General features: G+C 44.7%; 1 protein-coding gene across 1 annotated transcript; it reads right to left on the bottom strand.

The window, feature by feature from the left end:
- Window positions 1–23,728, bottom strand: CTTNBP2NL (CTTNBP2 N-terminal like). Its single transcript, XM_075174093.1, has 5 exons — window positions 23,680–23,728; window positions 18,039–18,146; window positions 7,409–7,639; window positions 4,930–5,037; window positions 1–4,128 (listed from the first exon to the last, which is right to left on the bottom strand). Exons 2-5 carry the CDS (start codon window positions 18,135–18,137, stop codon window positions 2,647–2,649), a joined length of 1,920 nt encoding a protein of 639 aa, XP_075030194.1. The 5' UTR covers window positions 18,138–18,146; window positions 23,680–23,728; the 3' UTR covers window positions 1–2,646.
- Between the last annotated feature and the right edge of the window lie 2,081 nt (window positions 23,729–25,809).

The raw sequence follows: 25,809 nt of genomic DNA, 5'->3' as shown, positions 1-25,809 counted from the left end.
CATCTTAAAAATAAAATCCTTTATTGATAATATGAATGTTTAACATGTTTAATGCCATCAGCTATAAAAATGATTAAAGACTTCAGCTTGGTACATTTGGCTTTACAAATTTACAAGTGTTAATGAATTAATACTAGTGTATACATTTTGCACTTCATTATACTCCATTAGCCAGTGACAAACTCTGCAACAATGTCTGCTTATAACAGATGTGAGTTATAGAAGAAATATTTAGTTGCTTCCACACAGAATCTACATCAATAGTTAAATACTAACTCTAAATGTCTTACTGAATTAGTTGGATCCATTTTAATATCTTGTGCTTAGTTTCTCTCAGAAGATAGGCTACTAGCAAAAATACATTCTTTTGCACACCCCCTTCCCATATTATATTTTAGAAGAAACAGTACTCAGTGCATTTCCTAATAGACTTCATCATAGTATATCTCTCTCTATAGAGCTATTGATAAAGAAAGGGGATAATACCATTCAGATTAATGTAAAAGCAAAGAAACACGTTAAAGCAGTGTATACAAAAGCCTCACTTTTGAATCGGAAGTGATACATGGGCCAAAATCCATCTGCCCATCAGTTTTTACAATTACTCTCATCAAGAGGAAAAATCTGCTGTGGATACTTAAAAGTTAAAAAAGTAATAAATGTGCTTCCAAAAGAGTCACTGCCTGTTTATCTCTAGGCTGCCTCTGTCTCCCTACTGTTAGTACACAGCCCGTTCCACTGGATTAGGAACAAGAGCACATAATATACCACAATTTAAAAGGCTACTAAAAGGTCTGTAAAAACCTCTTGTTCTAGTCTAAATACCTGCCATGGCTGCGTGGGAGGGAACAGCAGGGTCACTTCAGACAACAGCCACTTCAAAGCAGCACAAGAGCGCTGATGTCCTGCAAAACGAGACTCAAAGCTAGAAGGAACCTATCAGGTCATGTACAGTAAGTAGTGCATCCTCCCAGCTGCCGCAGGGATGTTTCCTACAATAAAGGTGGATGTATTTTGTCTAATTAAATATTGGAAAATGACAAAGGAGAAAGCGTCTCTGGCAGTGGGAAGCTGTGCTCTGTGTAAACGTGACACTGCTGCAGAGGGAAATGCTGAACATCGACTGACACTGAGCAGCAAGTCCAGTTTCTAAATTTAGGATCAGTTCACATACAACACCTGAGATAATTAACTCAGGGTTGTGCTCCCAGCCTCTGCCACTGATCTGTGGTGCGTTTGTCCTGTATTTCTCACCGCAGTGACTCAGAAAACCAACCGTGCTGTGCCGCTGAACGATGGGCAGCACACGCAGGACGTCTGCAGTGAGGACTACATTTCTTGCAGCAAACGTTTCCGCACAGGAATCAGTTGCTTCTCCCCCCTTGGGCCCAAATAATTTTTCACACACATGATTTGCCTCAAACTTAGGCAATTCCTCACTAAGTGATTTTTTTTATCTCAATGAATTCCCACATTTTCTTCCTATTAGGCAGAACATCAAGAATAGATAAAGATTTTCCTAATACATTGTGTTTTAGTACGTATGTGTGTGAAACTACTTACACATATATACATATTCAATCACATGACAGTAGTGATTTGGTTCCATATTTGCAGCCAAGGAAAGCCAGCAAGATCCCATAGCTAACTAGTGGGTAAAATCCAGGTCAGCCAGACACAGCTGATAGAGATGAGAAACAAGATTATTGCTTTTGTTTATAGTAGGAGATCCCATGTTACTGTTGCAAAAAACCTGTATCATATGGACCAGTGATTTTTTTCAAGTAATAGCGAGATCTTTGTCAAGTAATAGCAAGATCCTTTTCTCAGAAGTTCTACACACAACAGTAGAATGCTTGAAGAACTTGAAAATTCAAGGTGACACACCAGACACCAGAGCTTAGCCATTTAAAGCACACAGGCATCTCTGCCAAATGTGTTACAGGAAAGCAAAAAGAACGACATGGACAATGAATACTGAGAAAAAAGTAATCTGGATTATATTACGGCTAAATTTTACCCCAAGAAACTTAGGTGTGCTTCCCCAAATAGCCAGAAGCTATGTCCTAAAGGACAAAGTGTGGCTGGCTGCATCAGTCTGGTGGTCACCTTACAGAATTTGTAGCACACTTGCTAACTTATTTTAGCAAACGGAAAGAATTAAAAACAAAAACAGTGTTGATTTCAACATTCAGGACTCACACAAGAATTTGTTTCTGCAGCTAGATGGTCCCCCTCCTCACCTTTTCAGAGAATCACATTCATATTGCAGGCTTAGTTCAGGCACTTTTTATAAAATGTTCATCTGGAGTAAAAAAGTCTGCAAAAGTTATTTCTGCATAATTTAAAAGTAGCATTTCAGTCCCATTAGAGTTTGATAGTTAGGTCCCAGCACGTGATTATGGTTCCTGTTATCTCTAATGATTTGACTGCTGCCATGAGACATTTTGAGGCTACTGTATAGCTGTAGTTAAGGTTTCTTCATAAACAAAAATATTTTCCTACCTATTAAAAAAGAAAAAATATACTAAATGCTTTATACAGACAGAATCTGCTACTATGGAAATAAATAACATGGAGTGGAAAAACAGTGTCTTAGCTCTAGGATGCTAAGCCATGGAATGTCACATTCACATTTTCTGGAGACTAGCTGCTAGTTGGCAGGAGTATCTCAATGTCTTTGCCATTTGACACTACAGTATTGTTAGAGCAGCTACTTGCCACGTCCATGGGGGCACCCAGAGAGGGTGCCTGGGAAGAGGATTTGGTTAGTGGAGTAGGAGCAGCAGGTGACTGAGCGAGGCCGGGTTTCTTTGGAGGAATGGGTGGAGGGTTCCCTCTTTCTGCTCTAGGAATGGTTGGTGACTTAATTCCAGGAGACAACGGGCTTAGTGGACTGGAAACCTTGCCAGGGCTTGGAGAGTGACCAGATTCGTTTTTGGGGCTCACAGCATTTGCCAGATTTCGATAGTCCGTGCCAAAAGGTGAGCTGTTCGGGGAGACAGGTTTAATAGGTCCCTGCTGGCTGGTAAATCTGGAAAGGACCTGAGTGACTGTATTGCGGGCCAACTGCTTGGCGGCAGAGTTATCTGCTAGAGTCGGAGACAAATCCCGTGACGGTGGGCTCTGCAGACCACTTGACTGATGGTCCTGTTCAGCTTGAGACTGAAACTTGTGCCGAGCTGCATGGAAACGTTGATTGATCCCCACCTGGTAGGATGACTGGTAACCAGGGCTGCTTGCTGAAGCCCCCACTAAGCGTTTAGTCAGAACTGGTGAGGAGCAGGGAGAAGGTGTTAGAGAGGAGGCAGCTGTGCCGCTGGGAGACAGAGAGACCCCACTAGAAGGGAGCTGGGACATCAGATGCACTGGTGACTCTGTTCTTACAGGAGAACTTCCATTCTCAACTGTATTTTCTGAGGCTGCACCACCAGATTTCTCCTTTTGAGCCTGGTTCTCTGCTGCATTTGTCTGCAATAGCTCACTACCCGTCTGCATGTCTGTATCACAATGACCATTGGATTTTGCATAGGAATGAGTAGGTGTAGTAGGGCTGGGAAATACGGTGTGTACAGCTTTGCCTGTGCTGGCAGGATTTGCTCGGTCTGCCTGCAGACACTCTGTCTGGCACGGCACAGACTTCACTGCGGGACTGTCAGTTGCAACACCTCTGGACATCACTGAGGGGCTTGGCTGCAAAGGCTCGGCAGGAGCGTGCTCCTGGCAAGAAGCCTCCAGCTCTTTCAGGGCTCTCTTCAGACATTCCACCTCTTCTTTGAGTGCTTTTGTACGGTTTTCTTCTCTGTTCAGCTTAGCTTTCAGCTGTTCTCTTTCAATGTCAAACTCCGAGAGCTGCTTTTCTACTTGTGCTTCCATCTGTAAACCCCGCTTCCTCTTGGACGCCAGCTCCTCTTCCAGCTTACTCACCTTACTCTTCTCTTTTTCCAATTTCAAGCTCAGTTCTGCTGTCTTCTGCCCCTCTTCAGCTGCTTTGGCTGTGGCTTTCTTGCACTCCACTACAAGCATGGAAGACAGTTGCTTGTGGCGTGCCCTCTCCTCCTCCAACTGGCTTGACAGCTTCTTCTGTTCTTTTTCAAACTTTTTCACTTGGGATTTTTCAAACTCCAACTGGAAGATAAGAACAAAAAAGACTGCAAGGGAACCACAAAACCTCCTGAAAGTAAATGAAGTATAATGCCACAAAAGGGAAAGGGGTCACTATGCATCTTGGAGAAATTACACGGTAAAAGATGGCAATGGCTGAGAAAGAGGTTCTTGCCCCAGGTATCTGCAAGACAGTCTTGTATGACTCAGGTTGCACGGATTAAGAATTATTACTTACTAGTAGTTTTATCATATATGAAATTCAATTGACCTTTAGTGAGATATACACCCAGTCTGCCATGCGCTGACTGAAGAGGCGATCTGGAGCAAAGCTGCCTTCGACCTCATTTACTACTCGGTCGGTTTGCCTTCGAAAGGCATTTAGACTTTAAAATGCTGATGTGTTATGTATGTTTAATAAAGTCTACAGTGCTTGAATAACAGAAAACAGTAGCTTAAATATTTATTATCATCTCTGAGTAACCCCCCCAGGAGATCTTTCATGGCTTATTCTGAATTTGGAAATACTATCATTTGTAAGTGCAGCCCTGTTCTTGAGAACTTCTCAGATTTCAGGCTGAAGTAAGATTTCAAAGCATTTGGTTGCCTATTAATAGCTTTTAGCACTGCTCAGCTACCAAAACACCCCGAAAAATTAAGGTTGATTTTCATATCGAAATGATAAAAGCTAGGAGCGCCTTACAGAGGAGGGAGGTCCCTACTACTCTTTCAACACGAAGGTGCAATTAGACATCACTACTGAGTTCACCACCCAGGAGCCCAGGGTTTCCGTGGGTTGGGTAATTACCAGCTCCCAAAGCATACCTGCTGGGTGAGCCGCTCCCGCTCCTTCTCCAGCATGTAGGTGACATCATCCCCCTCCGCCGTGTCCTGGGCGTGCCGCTGCCTCTCCTCCTCCAGGTCCAGTATCACCTGCCAGACAAACGTCGGTCACTTCAATGCCCAGGCACACTTACAAGCTGGCGTAACACAGGGAGAGATCAGCGCCTTCGCACACTGTCCAAAGCCGTGACAATGACACGGGAGAGCAACCACTGCAGCCTCAGACATCCGAATCCAACTCAAAATCACATAAAAGCAGCTTCTGGACAAGTTACGGTACTACATTATTATTTGGTATAGTTGAGTCGGTTTGCGAAAGAAGTTAGGAAAGCCTTACACCGTATGCGTCTTTATTATTTAATATCTATATTGCATGCTTCTCCTCCAAACTGCAGAATAGCCTTGAGAAATTCACGCTATCCGTCCTTGGTTGAATGGTGCCCTCGTCAGAATTTCCTGGCAGGACCATTAATATAAGCCCCAGCAGGAGCAGAGGCACTGCCCCAGAGAAGGCGCATCCAGGAGACACAGGGCACTAGCAATTACAACAAGACGATCCTCGCTACCGTTTCAGCAGTAATTTGCATACAGGCTTCTCCCCCAGTTTCTTACAGGGGATTTGAGGACTACAGTGCAAAGTTTATTTTAAAGAACATTAATTTGTTCTTCCACTTAAGAACAAGATGAGCTCTTGAAATGAAACTGCTTGCCATAAGAACCCAGTTAAGGAGCTCCTTCAGCTTTAATGCTGAATTACATGAATAACTGAAATTCTATTAACTCAACAAAAAAGCCAGAATACAAACTTCCCAAGAGACTCTGCTGTATCTCACCACCAAAACTCTAGGCTCTCCCAACACATGGTCACCATGAATTTAGCAGCTCCTCGGTCTTCCTGAAATTTAAGCTTCCAAACAATGCTTAAATTTCTTTAAGTACATAAGGAACCTTTTTACAGAAGCAGACAGGAAGGATAGAATGAGAAAGGGAAAAATATCTGATTGTAATAGCATGATTTAGCTAGATACTTGGCTGAAAAGTGAAACACACAGAAACTTGTCCAGAAGCAGCAGGTGACTTAGAGGACAAACCGAAAGCTGAAGATACCTCCAGCTGCCCACCCTAAGCATAGCGTCTGTGATGTAGAAGTCAAGCTGGCTAGTTGCTTATGTCATAGTAAAGTTTCTGCAACAGAAATGCTTCAGATCATTCACAGACTGAAAGGAACTTGCTCATCTTATCCCCATCAAAACAGATTATGGGAAAATAAACTTTAACCCCCATGCTGATGAGCAATGAAACAGAGGGTTCGACTTTGAACCTTTTGATTAGAAACAGAACACAACTACTTGTACTTGAGATCTTTGCCCATGATTCAGTAAGTTTTAATCAAAGCAAGAGTGACATACTTGAAAAAATACAGAATGGTACTGGCCCAGGCCCAGGCACTAGTCGAACGTACACCTAGATCGGACACGGTAAAAGATCGCTTCTAGACACCAGTGTAACGGCACCACCTCATAGTCTGCCACTGACGCAAGTAAAAGCAAAAATCCCAGCTATTTTTTAAGATGGAAAAGAAGTTTGTGAAGAGGTTATGATACAGCGCTGCAATGCAGGTAACTGCAGGAATGCTCCACAGAGCTCCTCCCAGTTGCAGATTCCAGTGATGTACTCTTGGGCAATTATTCTCTGCCCTGACTACATAGCAGGGACAAATACTTCAATCATTTTGACTTGTTTAAATTTACTGCAGGACAAAACAAACATGTAAACATGTTTTTTTAAAAGCTAACTAGTTACATAAAGAGAATATGTTGTAGCAAGACTCCAAGAAGCAGAGTTCAGTGGACTCTTGCCTTCAGACTTGTGTGCAGCTTTATGCTCCTCTAGTAAAATACTACAGTATGCCAGAGGAGCAAACCTCTGTGGAAGTACAGTTTGACATGTGGACCAAGCGCTTCATTGGTGTCAATATATGGTAAAGCTAAATATGAAGAATAACAGGTGCTTTATTAAAGAGGCCAAATAGCATGAAAAATAGTTTTGGTCATGCCATACTTTCTTAGGAAAGCACAAGGAGGTGCACTCCCATAAGCAGCTGGTACCAGCTCTTCAACGATCACTGAGAAGAAGTCACAAGTAGAACAGTGATACGTCCCTGAGAATTCAAACTTCCAGAAATCCTTTCTTACATTTGGTAAGCACTATACCTCCCAGCTGTGAATAAGCTAGTTCCTTTTTTGTGTGTCGTAACAAAAACATCTTGCACGTATTTCAAATTTTGGAATTACAATTAATAAGCTTACCAGCTGCCTTGTATTGAGTGTGAAGTTTAAACAAAGGTGCAAAGTCCTTTCAGTTACCAAAACTCAAGGCATTTAAGTGTTTTTGCTGAAGTTAATGTATTATCAAAATGCAACTATTAACTTCTGCACGACTTATTTGAAGCAAAACTTACCTTTCTGTGCCTGCTTTCCGCTGCAGCTAGTTGGGATAACATTCTTTCCTGCATATTCTTGCAATGTTTCATCACCACTTTCAAAATAGATAACGGATTGGAGCATACTGGTTGCTTTTCACCATGATTTCCCTCTTTCAGGGTCTCAAAATCTCTCTGCAAAGCCATTAATGGATCACTGATGTTGTACTTCCCATAGCGTTCTTCAATGAACGTGTCTCTATGCTGGGCCTGCAATACAAAAACAAATTCGTATTTCAATATACTTAAAATAGAAAACTAGCTAAAGAAGAAAGTAATTTGTAGTGATTTGTAATATTCCTCTTCCCCAGTTTTCCACTTAGAGATAAAGAGATCTTAACACAGTCTGATTTGTATCCTGTTATCTGCTGTAAGAATAAGAGTATTCAGGCAGGAAAAAACACAAATGTGTCATGTTAAACGTCCTTGGTTAAGAGACAAGAAAGAGACAGTAATTTGTAAGACAAACCGGTCAAGTGATCTACCTGCTGAACAGCAGTGCAGTCCACACCACCTGTGTGATCTCCAAAGCCCGTCTGGGCCTTGCCATTTCTGATGAGACCAGTAACAAGGGGACAAACACCATGTTTTTTACATACTAGGTGCACATACTACTCCTCTAATGGCAGACTCTGATCAAGTAAGTTAAGACTATGAAAAGTTAAGTGTATGGCGAGGACAATAAGCCTTCTATCACCAGAAGGGATTTTTAAACTGTTAACATTTAAGATTTCAGCTAGGCTCCCAGATAATAAAACCCCTCATTAATACATTTAAAATGGGCAAAAGTTGATGGTCCCCCACTAATAAAGACAATAACATTTAGAAGGATCAAATATATGCAAGTGAGCCCAGTTCTCGCAGGCTGAATCAGCACCGCACAGCTGGATGTCCCCCTGCCTCACAACTGCTCCTAGAAGCCACCTGCTCTCCAGGTAAGATACTTGAGTCTTGAAAAAATTTGCAAAAAACACTTGCATTTCCACAGCTGGAACACAAGCAAATACATACTATTCACAGGCAGTCTGAAAAGGGGGGGGTGTGTTTATATGAAGCATGTGCTCGATTAATTTCTCACTGTCCCTCCAGTTGCACAATGTCTTTTAACCAGGTGGCCTCAAACAAACTAGAAACAAAGGAAAGTCTTGCTTAAGAACACAGCATCTTCACAATACATTCAGTCTACTAACATCCTCATACCACAGCTACTTGTATCTATGTCCATGACTTACATTCCACAACCGTGCGAAAGGAAAGAAGGTAAGTATCAATTCTTGCTCAACAAAAGATTTAATAATTTACTGTTGTTCCAGTGAAGAGCAGTTGTGTGGTTGCCTTGATTATGTCACCATGAAAGAATTTCATGTTGAGCAATTAAAGAGTTTTATTCTCACAATAGCCTATAAATCCATAAATTGTTAATAAAATCCTTAATATTCTCATCCAGACTAAACAAAGTTTAGTTTCTCAAGAAGCAAGATAGGAATGATTAGTTTTCTTTTGGTGACATGTAAGAATTAAAGAAATTCACATGTACTAGGCTTTACATTTACAACGTTTAGAATTAGCCATTGCAGCTGGAAATCTGTTTGTTAGGATACCAATAGCCGCATCCTACTGAATGACTACTGTGAAGTTCTAAAAACAAAACAGAATTTCATAGACACACATATATTGAAATATTATCTACACGTTTACCACCATGATAAGAACCACATGAAAACAGATACCCATGCAACAAAAGACATAAGAGGGAAAACAGACCTAGATTCAAAAGAGCCCTCAGAGCTGACCTATCTTGGCTCCAAGAAATTTAAATCACTGACTTCAATGATTGAGATGGTTACGGGCCAAATGCTATGCATTTGTGAAAAACCTGTGACGGTGTTCCATTCCCGTGTGTCTCACTGACAGCACAATCCCATGCACGGCAAAGCCAAGAGAGAATACCTTCCAAATATGAGGTTTAAATTTGCTTCTTCTTGATTCATTATAGTCATGGTAACCAGTCCTTACGAGATAATTCATACTTTTACTTTTCTAGAGCATATAAATGATCATGTACTATCCTGCATAGTTCTTAGTGACGCTATAGAGAAAGATGGGGGCTTTCCTCTGCACCAGTTACCTACAACACCTTTCTCTGAAATGCAAGAGCCCCAGTACCTTTAACCAAAGTGTGCTATCACCTTTGAAGTAGTTTAATTTAAAGCATGCACTTTTCTTGACAGAGCACACGCATGACGTGTTTGCCTTGAGAGACTGCTCCAAACAAATGCTGCCTGCATGCTCCCAGGTGTGCTTCGGCTTTCCATATATGCACTGCTCACATCTGGGCATCCTTATGAGCATAAATGGAAAGTAAGCCCTTCCAAATTAAACACAGTAGCTTTTCAGAGTTGGTGAAAGGCTCTTAGCAGAAGCTCCACAAAGCCCCGACTCTGCTGATGCTGTGCAATGGCATTCAGCTGTCGCAGGGTGGAAAACAAGCTACCTGCTTGGAATACAGAGCAGAACTGCAGCAGCCTCGCCGCACGCTTCTTCAGAAACCCTTTCAGCTAACAAGAATGGCAAACCATCAATGGCTAACTGTTACCCATTTCTTATGGGACTGCTTAAGGACATCTTTTAGATAGGAAAGACTGAGTGACTAAAATGAAAAGACAACTTAGAAGCCAGTATTTATTGGAATGGTTGTTTTCTGACGTCCCAGTAAACTGTATCGAAAATGCAAACACTTCCCTCAAGCATACAAGAGCAATAGCGATGCTCTAGACACCACCCCAGTTGGTGTCAGAGTTGGTACAGATATACTGAAACAGAAAAGCAAACTGCTGTAACTGAGCTTTATAGGCCAGAGGACTGATAGATAAACAATAAAGCTTCACTCTATTTAAATAGCTGATGAGATTTTCTGGTCCTGCCTATATTCTAAGATGTGACCATGTGATTAGCACAAAAAAATTAATAAAAGTAAATCTCTGCTCTCAAAGGGAGAAGTGTATACATTACCTTGACAAGAGGCATAAAAAAACCCAAAACAAAATACTTTTCTTTCCATATCTCCTCAATGATCAAACCCAATTAGGGACATTTGTCCTAGGATACGGGTTTGGAGTTGTATTCTAACCCTTGCAGTAAACAAATACAGAGGAACAGCTCCCACTCACAAATACCCCTCCCTCTTTATCAGTAATATCCACCAGGAACAGTGGATACCTTTGATCAGAGCTTAAGATATTGTTCTAACTTTACATAAAAAAAAAAAAGAAGAGGAAGGAAAAGATCAGCCCTGGAAATGGGAGGGCGGCCCTGGATAATGAGCTGCCCCTGGTTTAATGAATCACCGGAAAAAGTGCAGGTTTTTTTTTTTTGAGGGGCAAGGAATCTTCAGTTATCCTGAAGCATTCATAAAAGTGACTCAACCAAACCTCACTACAAGTGTGTAGGGAATTTCTAAGTGACTCAAGCATTAAAAAGTCTGTAAATAAAATTTGGGATATTCATCCAGCTGGCCTAACTGTTTTGAAAGATGAGCTGCTCTTCCCTTAAACCCAAGCCACCCCGGTGCCGGTCACTCTACAGCCACACAGAAACACGGGAGAAACCCGTTAGAAGGGCACCAGTACTTTAACAGCATAAGCAAATGGGGCAACATTTGAAAAGTTTACTTCTGGGCAAGTTCTTTCTAATAAAAGCTTAAAGAACTGGGATTAAGATCACACTCACTACCTATAACCTCTGACTTCTTGCAAGAACTGAAGGTGTAACAAAAGCCATGTTTCTCCTCTGCTCCTGGCAGCATTGGGCTCCAAACTCTGTTGGATTCAGTGGGTGGTTTATTTCCCGTCGGGGAAAGAACAAGAAGTTCTTCCTTGCTACTTTGAGCAGTTAAGTATTTTCCTGAACTAGCATGACAGATGAGACTACCATAACATTAATAGCTTTCTGAAGTCCAGCTATTCTTCTTCAGTGGCCAACAGAGCATAAACATTTAATTAAAGTTGTCTAGACTAGGAAAAGTCTTCAACAGGTCATCGACCTACACCGACTACATCAAGTTTACAAAAACAACTCCAGTGCTTTGGCATTTGGGCCACCAAGCACTTGGAAATGCAAATATGGATTTTCAGGCTGCTGCCCATGACACCTCTGTGCTACAGGTCCTGCTGAGCAGCCACCTCTGTCGCTAAAATAATTGGGACAGCCTTTCTAAAATTAAGTCACAGTGCAATAATCTACACAGGTTATTTCATACAGGTATTGAACTGTCACAGACATGAGTGACTTCTCCCATGGCTTATGCTCCTCACTGAGGCAACTCTTCAGTTCAACTTCTTCTACTAACGCTGGAGGTCCTGTATAACCATCTCTAGCAGTTTTGATTTTGTCCTGTCTGAACTGGAATTCAGTCTTAAATATAGGTTTTGTTCAACTTTTAAAACAGAGGCAACTTGATGATGAAGGAGAAATATTCTATTAATGAGCACAAAAAATCAACTCAGATCTCAGATCGCAGCATCAACCTATTCAAACACATAAATCCACAGGAAATCAAGCTTCAATAATAAGGAAATAAGGTTACAAAAAGCATTGTTAACTTAGGAATGGAAAATTTAATCTGAAAAACCAGAGATGACACACATACTTCCAACAACATCGATTGTGCTTTGAAAGAAGATGCAATCTTCTGCAATTAGATGATTCTCTAATTTAGTATCTCCACCTGTACCATCTCAAATATGCAGACTTATGAATTTCCTATCAAAGCATTCAAACTCCAAAAGCAATTCAATGGACTATTTGGTGATTTTGAAGACTATTAAATTGCCCTCCCCCAACAGGAAAAAAGATAACATTTAAGCTTGGGCTGCTCTTAAAAAAAGGAAGCAGCTACGCACATTAACTATTAAAAATAAAACTCCTGACAATCAGAAGAATTAAGCATACACAGAGAGGGTACCACCTTAAACTGGCTGGCTTTTAGCTCAAGTTAGGGTAATTGACCACTGCTAGTCTGTTTGAAAAGAGATAATTCTCATTTTATTGAGCAGAAGCAATATCTGACACAACTGAAGAGATGTTTCCTGTGCAGGCAGGCAAAGCAAAGGCTTCACTTTGTTAGGGAAAAGCTACTGTTTCCTCTTGGGATTTCTAGACTGTTTTGGGATGAATGTTTCCCATAATCTATGTGTAATTTTTTTTTTATAAAAGATTTCCTTTTTCTGAAACCTTGTTTATGAGACAGCATTTTCTCTCTGCCTTCAATACTCTTTAGAACTTGTTTTACTGGAACATCAAACGGGGAATTTCCAAGACACGTTTCAAGTATTTTTTTTGGACACAAAGTAGAATATTACTCTTGCCTGTAATTTTAGAGTTTAGGTTTTAATCCTCAGCACAAGACAAACACACTGTTATTAACTGTAGCTACTGCATATGCAGTTCTCCAGTAATAATTTGCACAGAAGTTCCTCATTTATGTTGCAGAGAGTGGTATAATCTTTAAATAGCTTCTTACTGCCTTGAACTTCCTTATTAGCTTCTCTCCCCAGAGACAGATATTGGGAATAAAGACAAGCTGAGGTCACAGCAATCGCTGACGGAGAGAAGGGAAATGGGGGTGGGGACCACTTGCTTTGCACAAAAATAAATGTCAAAATGCTGGAGTGGGATTCCGAGTCTTACTTTAGCTCCAGCTCTGAAGCAATGCCTAGCAGAGATCCACGCAGCAGAAATTACATTGCTCAAATACAGTATCTGTCTTAATTGCCATCATTATATCAAGTGAACAAACCAGATAAACGAGAGCTACCCAGATTTGCCCACATAAGACCTGTTATCAGCTTTGAAAAATGTAAGAAATTTTCTTGGGAAATGTCAAGCAGCACAAAACTGCAACTTCTTTCCCTGGGAACTTTTGGTCTGTCGCACAGATGGTACAAATCCCAGTATGAGCTTGGCCACGCACAGCTCCCGGCACACTTGTGACGATGGCCCAGGGACTGTACCGTGCTCACGAACTGCACTTTGGTCACCGTTAAAACAGGGAGCCTGACGACGCCCGGTCGGCTGACTTTCAGAGCTGGAGCCATTCCAGCGTGGAAGCCATTCCCACACCTGTGTTCCTCATTCAGGACCTATCTGCGTACTGAGAAGGTAGAGAGAATCAGTCTTTCAAAAGGTACTGGCAAACAGTGCTGCTTCAAGCAAGAAATAAACAAAAAGTTCCCCAAACTTGCAAGAAAAGCTGCAAGAAAAGCTTGCATTCCAGCAGGACAGCGCCCATGGGAACACTGCTAGATCTAAGCTGCTTTATAAGCGATGCAAAAGCCCATTTTGCCCCATCTGTGAAAGATTTACTAGCATCTGCAGTAAGGTTTTATATTACTGAACTTTTCTTTTATTTAAACAAGGGGTAGGCTTTTAGTTTTTGAAACTGCACTGTAAACTTAATTTCTAAATCCACTGACAAATGAACACTTAATTTTGCTATGCATTAATACTGCTTTATAGAGTGAACCACTGAATTCAGAAGCGAAGCAATGAATACCAGCTCCCAGTCATTAACACAAAATAGTTAGTTTCTGTTCCAGTGTAAATTGCCTACGGCCTTATTAACATAAAAGAATAAGCCAGAAAGCTGTTTCCTGTTTTCTAAAAGTAAACAGAACTTCATTTCTAATGTATGGAAAATCCTCATTTAAAGAGCAGGGGGCAGGGAACAAAGTGCTCTAACATAGCGATAGAGACCTATTTAAATATTGAATTGTTTCCAATCATGGTGTGCTATTTTAGAAGACTAACCTGTGGTTCACGCATGCAATCCTTTCTACACAGCAATGAGGACCAAGAATCCAGCCCTTAGTGTTATGCAACCCTCTGACAGCATCTGTTTGTTTGGATGATTTGAATACTATTATAACTACAGGAAAAGGAGCACAATAAGAAGAGAGACTTAAAGTCTGTTCTGAGGAGAACATTGAGATTTATGTAGTGGACAGGAAGCTACTTTCAGGCAAAAAAAAAAAGTTTTTCTTCAAAAAGGCTTTAAAATAGAGGAAGCAAACTGAAGCACTGGAAAAGAATACTTTGAATACAGTAGATTTGTTCACTTAATCCTTTTACTAGTGTCTCGTGTTTGAACCGAAGTGACACTGCAATTTGAAATGGGCGTCAAAAGTCAAGATCAGGTCCACTGCAAATGCACAGGGAGAGATCACGGTCCCTATCACAAACACTCACCACTCAATTAAAAACAATACACAAGAAAAAAGTAAACCACAGAAGAAAAAAAACAAACAGTGCAAGGAGAGAAGTCAGCAAGGGCAAGTCATAATATGGCAGAGGCATCGATTAGAGGTGACCTAACAACAGCTCTTTATAATATGAATGTGAGCACCAGACAAACAAACCTGCATGCAGAGGAGCGACGCTGCCTCCAGGCAGGGTGCGAAGAGACACCCAGGGACAACCCAGTAGCACAGAAGAAAGGGTGAAGATTTGGGGAGGGGAGGTGAAGGGAGGAAAATGAAGGAGCAAATTAAGCGAGCAGTCTCTGGAAAGCCAGGCTCAGCTGCTTGATTTTGACACAGAGAGAAACAGGGCCAGTGCCAGCCAACAAGTGCCTGATAGCATGAGGGAGGAGAAAACTATTTTAGGCTTTGTCATCTGCACGCGTGAATTCTCTCTGCTAAATGCCAGATGCTAAATGCTTTTCTCTAAGCATGCACGAATATCAATTATTGCAGACTGTACTATAATCAAATTACAAGTTTACAAATTAAGGTACTCTCTTTCTCTGCAAGTGTTTGTTCTTTCCTATAATGTACCAAAGGATCTACCTCAAAACATCTAGAGAGTTCAGAAGCATTTAAATCTGAATTAAGAGTCAAATTAGCTCATGAGGGGAAATGCATTTGTCTTACTATATGGGAAGTAAATACGCAGATAAACCTCTGATTTTTTACCACTGACATCTATGTGTCTAATGTAACTGGTGGAGAAAAACACCACCATTTTTTAAGATCATGCAATCCTCCAACAAAGTTCAGGTTCCAGTCCGCCTCTTTCCAACATACACATGCACTTAACATAAAACTATCACGCCTCCAAAGAAATCTGATTGCAGAGGCAGAATGCACCGTTCATAACACTGGGGAACACAGAGACAGCGGCGGGCCCACAGCCAGATGATTCCTCTGTGCACGGAACAACCAACGCTTCCACCAGCCCTGGATGTTTCGACCCCTCTCAGTGCAAGTTAACGCTCAATTTACCCAAGGCATGCAAGTCAAACTAAATGCTCTCAGAGTTTCAATCCTTCATTCCGTCTCAGAAGGCTTTTCTTCAGGGCAGCATTTTTATATGTATCAAAACGTGAGTAAACAGAGTAGCAAGGTGGGTTTTCCTTTAATTACAGTCACACACAATAAAACTCTTTCAGCCGGTGAAGCACTCTGAAGCTGTTACCACAGTTACTATCAGTAAACAAAAAGAAAAGCACAGTAAGGCCAGAATTTCTCTAATTGTATATTCCAAATAAATGGACAAAGCAAAGCTGGGAGTTTTCTGCTTCTGAAACTCTGTCCAGCCACCAGATTAAGCAGTTCACGACTTTTTTTTCCCTTCACGTATCGAAAGGGCAACGCAGCCTTCCGCCAGCAGGAAGCCGGACTTGAGCTGCGGCGTTACTGAACACGGCTTTCGGACCCCAGTAACAGCACAGCTGGAGACCTCCAGCCTCTCACCATTTGCTGCAGGCACAGGCCAGTTTTGGAGGGGTTTCATTGTCCCGTGAGGTCGCGCTCAGGAGGCAGGGCTGCGGGCAGCAAGAGCCAGCTCCAGTTCAAAGCTTTTACTGCCCTTTTCCTACTACCTTCAGCTTTCCTCGCATTCTTATGATGAAACATTACAGCATATCCCTTACAGAAGGGGGGGAAAAAAGCACTAACCTTTTATTAGCTTGGTATTTTATACTACATAATTATCAATATAGGTTACAATTTCATTTAATTTCTTCTCAGTCATGAGTACTTGACAAATTATGTCAAAGGGTACTCTGACTATATTAATCTCCTCATGCAAGAGGGAACTGCAGGTTAAATTTCAACAGAAAAGATAATTGCTTTCTGCTATTGGAAGGTACATGTTAAACAGCCTTTGGAATGGAGCTGCTACATTCCTGCCCATCGGTCCCTCTGTGCTCCCTTACACACATCTCACACTGCGATATTAAAGTGATGCTTGTTCTGGTAACACATTCTGACCACCCGGAATTAGAAGACTGATCCCAGGACAGAGGAGAAATTTGCAAATCTGTTCCAAGAGAGAAGCCAGGCCTTCCACTCAATCGATAGTTCTGAGAGGGTAACAATATTCCTCCAAAATATAAAGGTTGTCTAAACGCAAAAACAATTAACAATAAACACATAAGTGTCCCGACTGTTTTGGAGGAGGATCTCCCTCCGTCCCCCCAAAAGGTGTTTGTATTTGGAATCAAGCTACAGAAGCTTTTGCTGGAAAACCAAGTCCCCGCAGGGCTCAGCCCTGCAGCTGCCATTCCTCTTTTGAAACAGCTGAAAGTTTAAACTTATGAGCAGTGACAGGTCATCTTGAAAAAGCCTTTAATATTCAATGCTGTCACAACTTATTTCTTCAAAAATTGACTCTTTCCATCATTTATACCACTATTTTTTTTCCACCTTACTGAGGCTGAGTGTCAACTAAGCATTCTTCACAAAGCAGCAGTATTACACACAGACTACACATTTTTTAAATATTTTCTAGGCTCAACATTAACACACCAAACTGGCCACAGAGTACCACAGCCCACGCTACCTGAAGAAGGAAAGCAGAAGCACAGAGCTAACACCACATACGCTAACATCACTTCGGCCACGGTTTTCCTGCAGCACAAGCTATCCCTGCATCCACTTGCTCCAGCACCACCCCTGCCTTGTCCCATCACAAGTGCTCACACAACCGTGACGCCAGCCGCACCGACATGGGTTGAAACTAACTTTTTTGATGGGTTAGTTTTAGCTGCTACCTACTTCGCTGGAAGGGTACACCAATGCTTGGGCCAGCAAAGGGAAAGAGTAAGTAGCTGAGCACACAGGTCTGCTGCTCTCAGCAGCAGTGCCAGCTTATATTGGCTTAGTACAATACAAAGCCACAGATGCTTTTTTCTTAGTGTGACGTTATTCTCACTAAAAGACTAATCTGTGATCCCTCCTGGCGAGAAGAGTTACTGCTTTAAGAAGCCCTCCGTACTAAAGGAGAACAAAACCAACAAAGGAAGTCTGATAGACCTTTTACATTTCTCACGATAGCAGAAATACTCAGTTCTTTATCAGAAAGGATGAAAGCACGTGCATAACACTGTATTTCAACACTGAAATGCTTCTTGCAGCCAGCTTTCAATAAAGAATTCCAAGACACAGAATGATATACAGCATTTATTATCTAATACTGCTGATATTAAGATGGGATTCTGAACCAGTACTAAATCTTTTCCTCGGAACATCACCCTGGATGCAAGCGCTCTGCAGAACCTATAGTAGTACTATTGTCATTTTTGTCTCTTATCATGGTACTTACAACATACCTTTAAGGCTTCTATGACAAGATCTCTTGCTTCTAATTCTCCCTCAAGAATGCTAAACAGCGTCAGTAGTTCTGGTTTGCTGAGTTTTTCCAGATTCATCCTGAAAACCTGAAAAATGGAACATAGTTTACCAGGTATTTCTTTGTACATTAAAATCAGCATTCTAAGCTGTGACATATAATCTCCATTTAACTTCAGCTTCCAGTTTTTTGGACTGCAAATTGCCCAGGGGGGAGAAAGGGGAGAACATACACAGCAAACATTTTCTCTTTAACTTCCAAGACCAGCTGTAGAAGACGCATTTTTCACCTTTTCCCAAGGGGTCATGAACATATGCAGACCCAGATGGTGTAGGCAGAATGTACGGGCTAACATGACAGTATAATATTCACCAAGAAGTAGCCAAAGTTAACAGGAGAGGGAAAACATGGATATTTAAAAGCCGTACTACTGTAAATTACACATCTGGATCACACAGCTGCAAACATCACTGAAGCGGGCCTGAAGAGCTGTGATGAATGCCATCCAAACGGGCCACCTACACAACTTAACAGTAAAGTTAACATTTCAGTGCTACGATACATTTCCTAGGAACGCCATTAAGCATTACTAATGGAACAGGCCCAAACCACTTTACAAAAATCAATGCCACAAAAAACACACATTTAATTACTATTCTTTCAAACTGTTTCAATATCACCATCATTTATTAAATATAATTTTGCTGCCCACATAAGAACAAAGATCCATCATCTGAACTGCATATACAAAAATCTTTTTCCCCAGCATCTTTGCCGATACACTTAACGTTGCCTAGTAATAAGCTTTTTTATTACATTATTTTGTTAACAATGGCAATCATTTCACAGATTAAATCCTTGCCTCTGATGCAAATATACCTGTTGATGATATAGTCGTGTGCTTTGCGCAATCACATATACTTTTCTGACTCCAAGTCACATCCATCTTTTGCCACTCCTTCTATCAATCAGAAAATGCTACAGCGTAAAGCAGCTACTCCACGTCATTGGCAAGTGATAAAGGGTCAACTTAACCTTTACTAGAGAAACCTATCCAGCTAAAACATTCAACTGAACCCTAATTTTTCTGAAGTCACTACTACTTTACAACTGATTTGCATAACTGTGCCTTGAAGAATTATGCACAAATGCAAGTTCTGTCTTGTTTATGCCAAAGCAGTTTTCCAGTTGCTGGGAACAGAAAGTTCTGCTTACAGAGAGGAGTAGGTAGCCTTCATACAGCAAGAGAAATCAGAAATCTAGTTTGTGCCCCCTCTGCTAAGCAGGCACGTTTCTCATCATGCAGTCACATCCTTGCTTCACGCAGCGTTTTACATGAAACTCCATAATGCAGCAACTTTTCTGGCCAGCCCTACCATCGGCAGGGGCAAGGAAACTTCAGTGGAAGTGACGACGACTGTCTGGGTATTGGGGCTGTTCCAAACCCAATTTAACTGGGCACCACGGATCTGTCAGCATTGCGTGTATGTTCCCTGTTGCAGATCCATTAACGTATGTTCAAGAGGCAAACGCAGGAGTGGAGTGTGTGGTAAATCTGTTCATAGCTGTCAGTTTCAGAAGAAGGCCTGATCGAGACTTGACACAAAAGCGTAATTTAGAAAACTCACTACATTGACTCAAATCGCATTTCAGCGGGCCAGGGCAGTGTTGGTCACTGTTCAGCAACTGCTACACTTTCCGATCAGCCGACCGACCTTTACAGAGAGCTGTCCAGGACGTGAACCTGACCATCTCCCTCAGCTTCGGGTACTGAACTGACGGTTCTGTCGCCACCGGGAGCCTGGCTAGCTGAGATCGCATGGAAGGAGTGACTTACAACTTGTTCATCTTACACAAAAACGGAGAAAGTGCAATAGAAGCAGCAAATTAATGTTATACATAAATAAGTAGCCGTACAGGGTGAGAAAAGAGGGGACCTGTTTTTAGCCTTAAACATTTACCATGCTGATTGTTGGTACTTAAGTCTGAGCTGCATCACTTCCCTGGGCAGGTTTTAAATCTGGAACATCTGAACGTCTGCTCAGGAGATGCATGGCTTAATTTCAAAACCATCTCAGTCCTTGCTCAGACTAAATTCCCAGGTGCTAGGACCGAACCAGTACTGATGGGAAATAGCAACAACTTTTTTTGCCAGATACTCATCAAGTTATATTAGTTTTGTGGCATTATAAGCCAGAACTAAAAAGGAGAAGTTTCCTTTGAGATCTTAGAATAAAGTGTGTCATCTAACTCCGTTACCCCAGGACAGTAAATTTTGAACATGGACTTTCAATGTGACTGCATCTGTGCTTTCCTCTTAAAGAGATGACACGGGAACGTGCAGCTGCACCTTTCCGGTAGCTACCGAACAGCACATTGTTAAAGCAAGGACAGCTACCAACTGCACTTCGATATTTTAAAGCTATTAGTCTGGGCAGTAATCGTTTCTATTCTATATTCTAAATACTCCCATTGTGACTTGTACTTCACAGTGTTATAGAAATAAGCCATGCTATTCTTAACTTGCCTCTATGGCTATAGTCTTTAATCAGCTTAATAACACAAACAAGCCCGGTCCTAAAATATATGGGTAAAAATACTTAGAGAAATAAAGAGCAGGAGCCAGTTTGCATAGCAATCATTTATACAACAACAGGTAACATTAAAGACATGTAAGTGGTACAGCCTCAGCTTCCTTGTGTGCAATCTGCTGCTACAGAAGACCTTTAACTGCTCTGTTTGCACAGGTTATGCCATGCTGCTGAGGCGACAGACTGGGAGCAGATGCTACAAATAAAGTCACTGCCCTAAAAAACCCCACTAAACTGCAAGAATAAATTGCACTTGTATTCTGCACTGATTTACAGGGAACTTTCTAATGCATTAGAGCACACCTGGCAGATACCTGTTATGCTGAATCCATAACAATCCCAAGTGCTCCCTTTTAGGGCCACTCAATACTAGGGAGCTGAAAAATGGAAAAAAGCTCTGTTCATTTTACGTTATTATTTTACACGAACAAGAAGCATCTCTGGATCAAAGAGCTAATAAGCACATATCTAAGCTCCTCCTCCCCTATCCAAATCCAAATCCCTTCCTGGCCCTCCAGCATCACAGGCTCCTGAGCTGACCTTTCCAAGACTGCTTTCTGGTTACACGTCCCTGTGCACGCCCTCGTCCCACTTTTTAATAAAAGATCACGCCAACCCTATTCAATTACCCAGTTCTCTTTGCAAGTACCTTGCAAATGGTCCCATTCTGCCCAACAGATCTGTACTCATCAGCAGGGAAACCTGACCCATTATTTCAAAACTTTTAACCAAGAGGCAGAGTTTCACAGCATTAGAAACAATACCCAGGGCATATTAGCCCTTTACATTCAGCGAAATATCCTGACCAGTCCAATCACACAGATCACAAACCACAAGGACCTCATTATTTAGTCTGATGGTATAAATATTTTCCCTGAGTCTGAGATAGACCACCGTTTTTGGACAATAAGCAAGAGTTCAGAGCATAAACAAAGATAATTACTTACTGCCTGCCTAAAGGTAAACTTCCTTTTAGCTATGCTATGGACCATTAAGGAGTCTCCTCAGCAGACCCATACCTACCCTTGAAAGAGATAAAACTCTTCTTTTGAAAGTTATTTCCAGTATTTAACTGAAAATAAACATCAAGACCAGTTTACGTGTACGTACAATCATGCAAGCTAACAAACCCGGGTAAGTTATCTTTGGCATGCGCCACTTCAGAACAAAAGAGATAAGCTTCTGGACAGTGGCAGCTCCTCCGCACACTGAATCATGCTATGATGATTATGAAACCATTGGAGGTTACATTTCGCTTGGGCTCACATACATATAAGCATGAACCAAGCTAACCAACATCACCAGCGCAAAAGACCTTCACCCACCGACTTCAGCGAAGGTTGGAGTCACTACGCAGCGGGCACTAACCAAAGCACAGCCGGAGCGCAGAGCCCGAGGCACAGGCAGGGGAGTTGGTCAAGTGGAAGCTTCAAGATACTCTGCAAGCGCTTGGCTCCAAACTGTTCTACTTTTTTAAAAAGATTGTGAAGAACGTAGCTTGTTGTTCCTTTTTTCCTCTGAAGGAGGGTATTTCCTTTCCTAAGTCACGGTCACAGCTACGCCAATGCAACAATGCCTCTATGTCTATAATCCTGAATCAGCTTCACTTTTTTTTCCTGTCCCTGAAGAGGAACTGACATTTTCCAGGAGGTTGCATGGGCACGATTGCCTTCATATGAGAACCTAACCGAGCAGTTTGAAAACTATTGATAGACAAGTTTTTAAAAATGCTGCTGCATGTGTAGTGTGACGTTTGAGTTGTTAAAGTAATTATATGATATGTTTCTGTAATAAAAAAGCTAACGTACACTTTATAATTGCACACCCACAATGCTACCTGGCATTGCATCAGAATTATAGAGAACTCGGTTAAAATGAGCAGTGTTTAAATCCCGCACCTCTGTATCTTAGAACCAAAAGGAGAAAGGAAACCTACCCTGCAAAATCCTCCTCACCCAGTTACTTCTTGAAGTACTACTTCGGATGAAGCAAATACTTAAAATTCATGTTCAAAATACTGCTAAAGTCCGTGAACAACCACCGTGTGGCAACTGCAGCTCCTTGAAAGAAAACCAGAGTAATCACCTGGTTCCTCTAACCTTCGGGCTCCACAGTACCCCGGGGGAAGGCGCGGGCAGCCCGGGCGCAGAAGCCCAGCGCAGCCCCGGCCGGCGGGTCACAGACAGACCGCGCAGCCCGGCCTCCCGCTCCTGCCGCACGACCGCCCGTAACGCGGCCGCAGGAGCCCGTCCGTGCTCAGGGACGGGGCACACACCCGGGGTCACCCCGGGCTGGGCAGCTCCCTCAGCCCGCGCGTTCGGCCCGGTCGCTGCCCGGGTGCCGGCTCCCCGCGCCCTCCCGGACCCGGCGGCGGGGGCACCTGCACCGACCGCCCCGGCAGCGGGGTGGCAGGGGCCGGGCTCGGGCCGCGCCCCGCCGGTGCCTCCCGAGCTGCCACCGGCCGCTACAGCCGCGGCGAACAAAGGGAAACACCGCACCGGAGCCCGCGCCGGCCGCAGCCCGGGGAAGCTGCCGGGGCGCCCCGATCTCCTCCGGCGCCCGGGGCCGCTGCGGGGCGAGCGGCAGCAGGGCCGCGGGCAGGACCGCGGGTCCCGGGGCGGGCGCAGGGGCAGCGGCCAACCCCGCCGTTTTGCTGCCGCTCGCCCCGCGGCAGCGCCCACCCGCCAGGCCCGGCCCGGCCCCGGGCAGCGACGGCCGCGGCGACGCCGAGCTCCCGGTGACGCCCCCCGGCCTCCGCGCTCCCCCGGCTTCCACTCCCCCCGGTAGCGCCCCCCCCCCCAGCCTCCGCCCGCCCGGGCCCCGGCCGCGGCCGCCCCCGCCCGCAACAGGGCTCGGCTCGGCTCGGCTCGGCCCCGCCACCGCCCCTCAGCCCCCGCCGGCCGCGGGCCGGGCCACTCCGCACCTGCCGCGGCCCACCCGCGGGGGCAGCGCCAGGGCGGACCGGGCCCAGCCGCCCGGAGCAGGGCCCCGCCGCCACCGTGCCAGGAACCGCGGCCCCCCGCCACCGACCTGGCCCGCGCCGCCGCCGCCACTACCGCGCCGCTCCGCTCCCCATCCAGCCGCCCCGCCCCTTCGCGCTCGCCTGCTGAGGGACGGTGCGGCCGCCAATCAGAGCCGCCGCCGGGCGCGCCCGCGGCCCAATCCGCCGCGGGAGAGGCGGGGCGAGGGCGTGGGCCGCCCGGCGGCGGCAATGGCAGCCAATCAGACGGCGAAACCGGGGCAAGGAGGGCGGGGCGGGGGCTGAAAATCCCTTTTGTTCGCGGCGGCAGCGGCGGAGCGAGCGGGCGGCCGTGATTGGCGCGTCACTTCCGCCGCGGGCGGGCAGGGCGGGGGCGCGGCCGCGGCCGCCTCGGCCGTGGGCGGGGCCCGGTGCCACCGCCCGAGCCCCGCCCCCTGGCGCCGTCCCTCGCCCAGAGCCCGGGCGGCGGCGGGGAGCGCCACCCCGGGCGGCCCAGCCAGCGGGAGCCCCCGGCCCGGGCAGGCCTGCGCCGCTCACAGGGCCCGGCCTGGCCTTGGCCTCCTTCTCGAGGCTGAGGGTTCGCCCAGGGGTGCTCCATACTACTCTTATTTGTAAGGAGTGTTACAGCAGGCCCTGTGGAGCGGCCTGACTCACCTGGGCAGCCATCGCGGCGGGCACTTGCTCCCTGGCTGTCACAGCTGCCCTCTGATGATCTTCGCGAGCGACGCTGTGGTGGCAGAAGCGGGCACTGCTCAGAGGGGCCGAGGAGAGCTCAGCAGATTTAGATTTATTTACCTGCTGTCAGCTGCGGAAGGAGCCCGGGATACGTTGGAGACTGTTGCTGGAGGGAATGTCGCCCACGGGTGCTGCAGCCGGAGCGGGGCCGCTGCTGGGTGGCCGACGCTGTTGAGGGCAGCAGGTTTTTTCGCTGTTGGAGCTGCTTACCCAGCAGCCTGCTAAGCCGGCGTGGCAGCTGAAGTGAGAGCTAACCCTTTCTGTGGAGAACGTGGCAAATCATTCCGTCTCTACAAGATGTGCTCAGCATTGCTAACGTGCTCAGTTCTGAAGAGCTGAAAACAGTTTTTAATGGCCTTTCCCACTGTCAGGAGTCTGACTGCGGGGGAGCGCTGGGCTCTCACGGTGCTGCAGCGCAGGGCCTGCGCTGTCGGATGGCGGCACGTGCTCTGAAACCAGCAGTTTCTGAAGTAGAAATTTCTGAATCCGCTGCAAAAAGTGGTGTCACATAGTGACAGGACTTTACATAGCGGCAATGCCAGCAATAAGCTTCACCTCTAACCGTTGCAGTCTCCTGTCTAGTATGTTCAGAAGAAGATGGTTTTGTCTAGACAGGGTTGTCTGAGCATTATTCCCCAGCCTTGATAAATACTGGAAGTTTTGCAGTGCCTCTGGTCTAGCAGTCTCAGAGCCCAGGGGAAAAAAAACGATGCGGGTTACCTCTCCTGAGCTGTGCTAGGCTGTAAGAGCCGTTGTGGCACTGCCAAGCAGCTGGTGTGTTAAAACCTCTAATTGTGATCACCTTTCTCCTACACTGTGCGTCTCCTGGCTCTCTGCTTTTCACCTGTTGTCTCTTCTTTTATCCTTGGATTATGGTTTTAGGGCAGACGTCCTTTCATCATGTACATGAAAAATGGTAGCAGCTCGTATCAAGGTTCCTGCTCACAGGCTTTTCTTTATTTCCTATGCACCATTTTCCACCCCCACTAGAGAAGTGATGGTGCTGGGTGAAGCCCTTGGAAGAGCAAGGACGGGCTGGAGAGGGTGCAGGAGGAGGGGGATGCTCCGAGAAGGCCAGGCAGCCCCGGGGGAAGAGATGGCTGCTGGCAGAGGCAGACCTGCCATCTGCAGGAGGGTCGCTCGCTGTCTGCAGCTGGAGAAAAGCGGAAGGGGGCGAGTGGAGTGCCACAAATGGAGGAAGTCAGACCAAAAAAAAAGCTGAGTTAACTCACCACATCCTGCGAGTGCAGGACACGGAGCCTGCCAAGGAGATCTAGGTTGTAAGCTGGCATTGCATCTCATCTCCCTGGAAAAAAACAGGCTTTAGGGGAAAAAGCGAGTAGAGACTATCAGAACCATACCAAGCGGTTACGGCCAGGCGGGTGATTCGCACATCTCTGCGATGAACACCCATTCTGATTCGGGGGACTTCCCCAACCACCTGC

This window comes from Calonectris borealis, chromosome 26 (genome assembly GCF_964195595.1).
Source record: "Calonectris borealis chromosome 26, bCalBor7.hap1.2, whole genome shotgun sequence".
In the NCBI taxonomy this organism is placed as follows: Eukaryota; Metazoa; Chordata; class Aves; order Procellariiformes; family Procellariidae; genus Calonectris; species Calonectris borealis.
Note: the sequence above shows the minus strand (reverse complement) of the source record. Positions and strands in the feature narration are given on the sequence as shown.

What these genes read in the sequence shown, in the direction of transcription:
- CTTNBP2NL (XM_075174093.1), bottom strand. Translation starts at nt 18,137, where the DNA reads ATGAATCTGGAAAAACTCAGCAAACCAGAACTACTGACGCTGTTTAGC. An exon ending in TTGTCATAGAAGCCTTAAAG is followed by an intron (nt 7,640 to 18,038) that starts GTATGTTGTAAG and finishes TTTGTATTGCAG; the next exon opens with GCCCAGCATAGAGACACGTT. An exon ending in CGGAAAGCAGGCACAGAAAG is followed by an intron (nt 5,038 to 7,408) that starts GTAAGTTTTGCT and finishes TTTGTCTGGCAG; the next exon opens with GTGATACTGGACCTGGAGGA.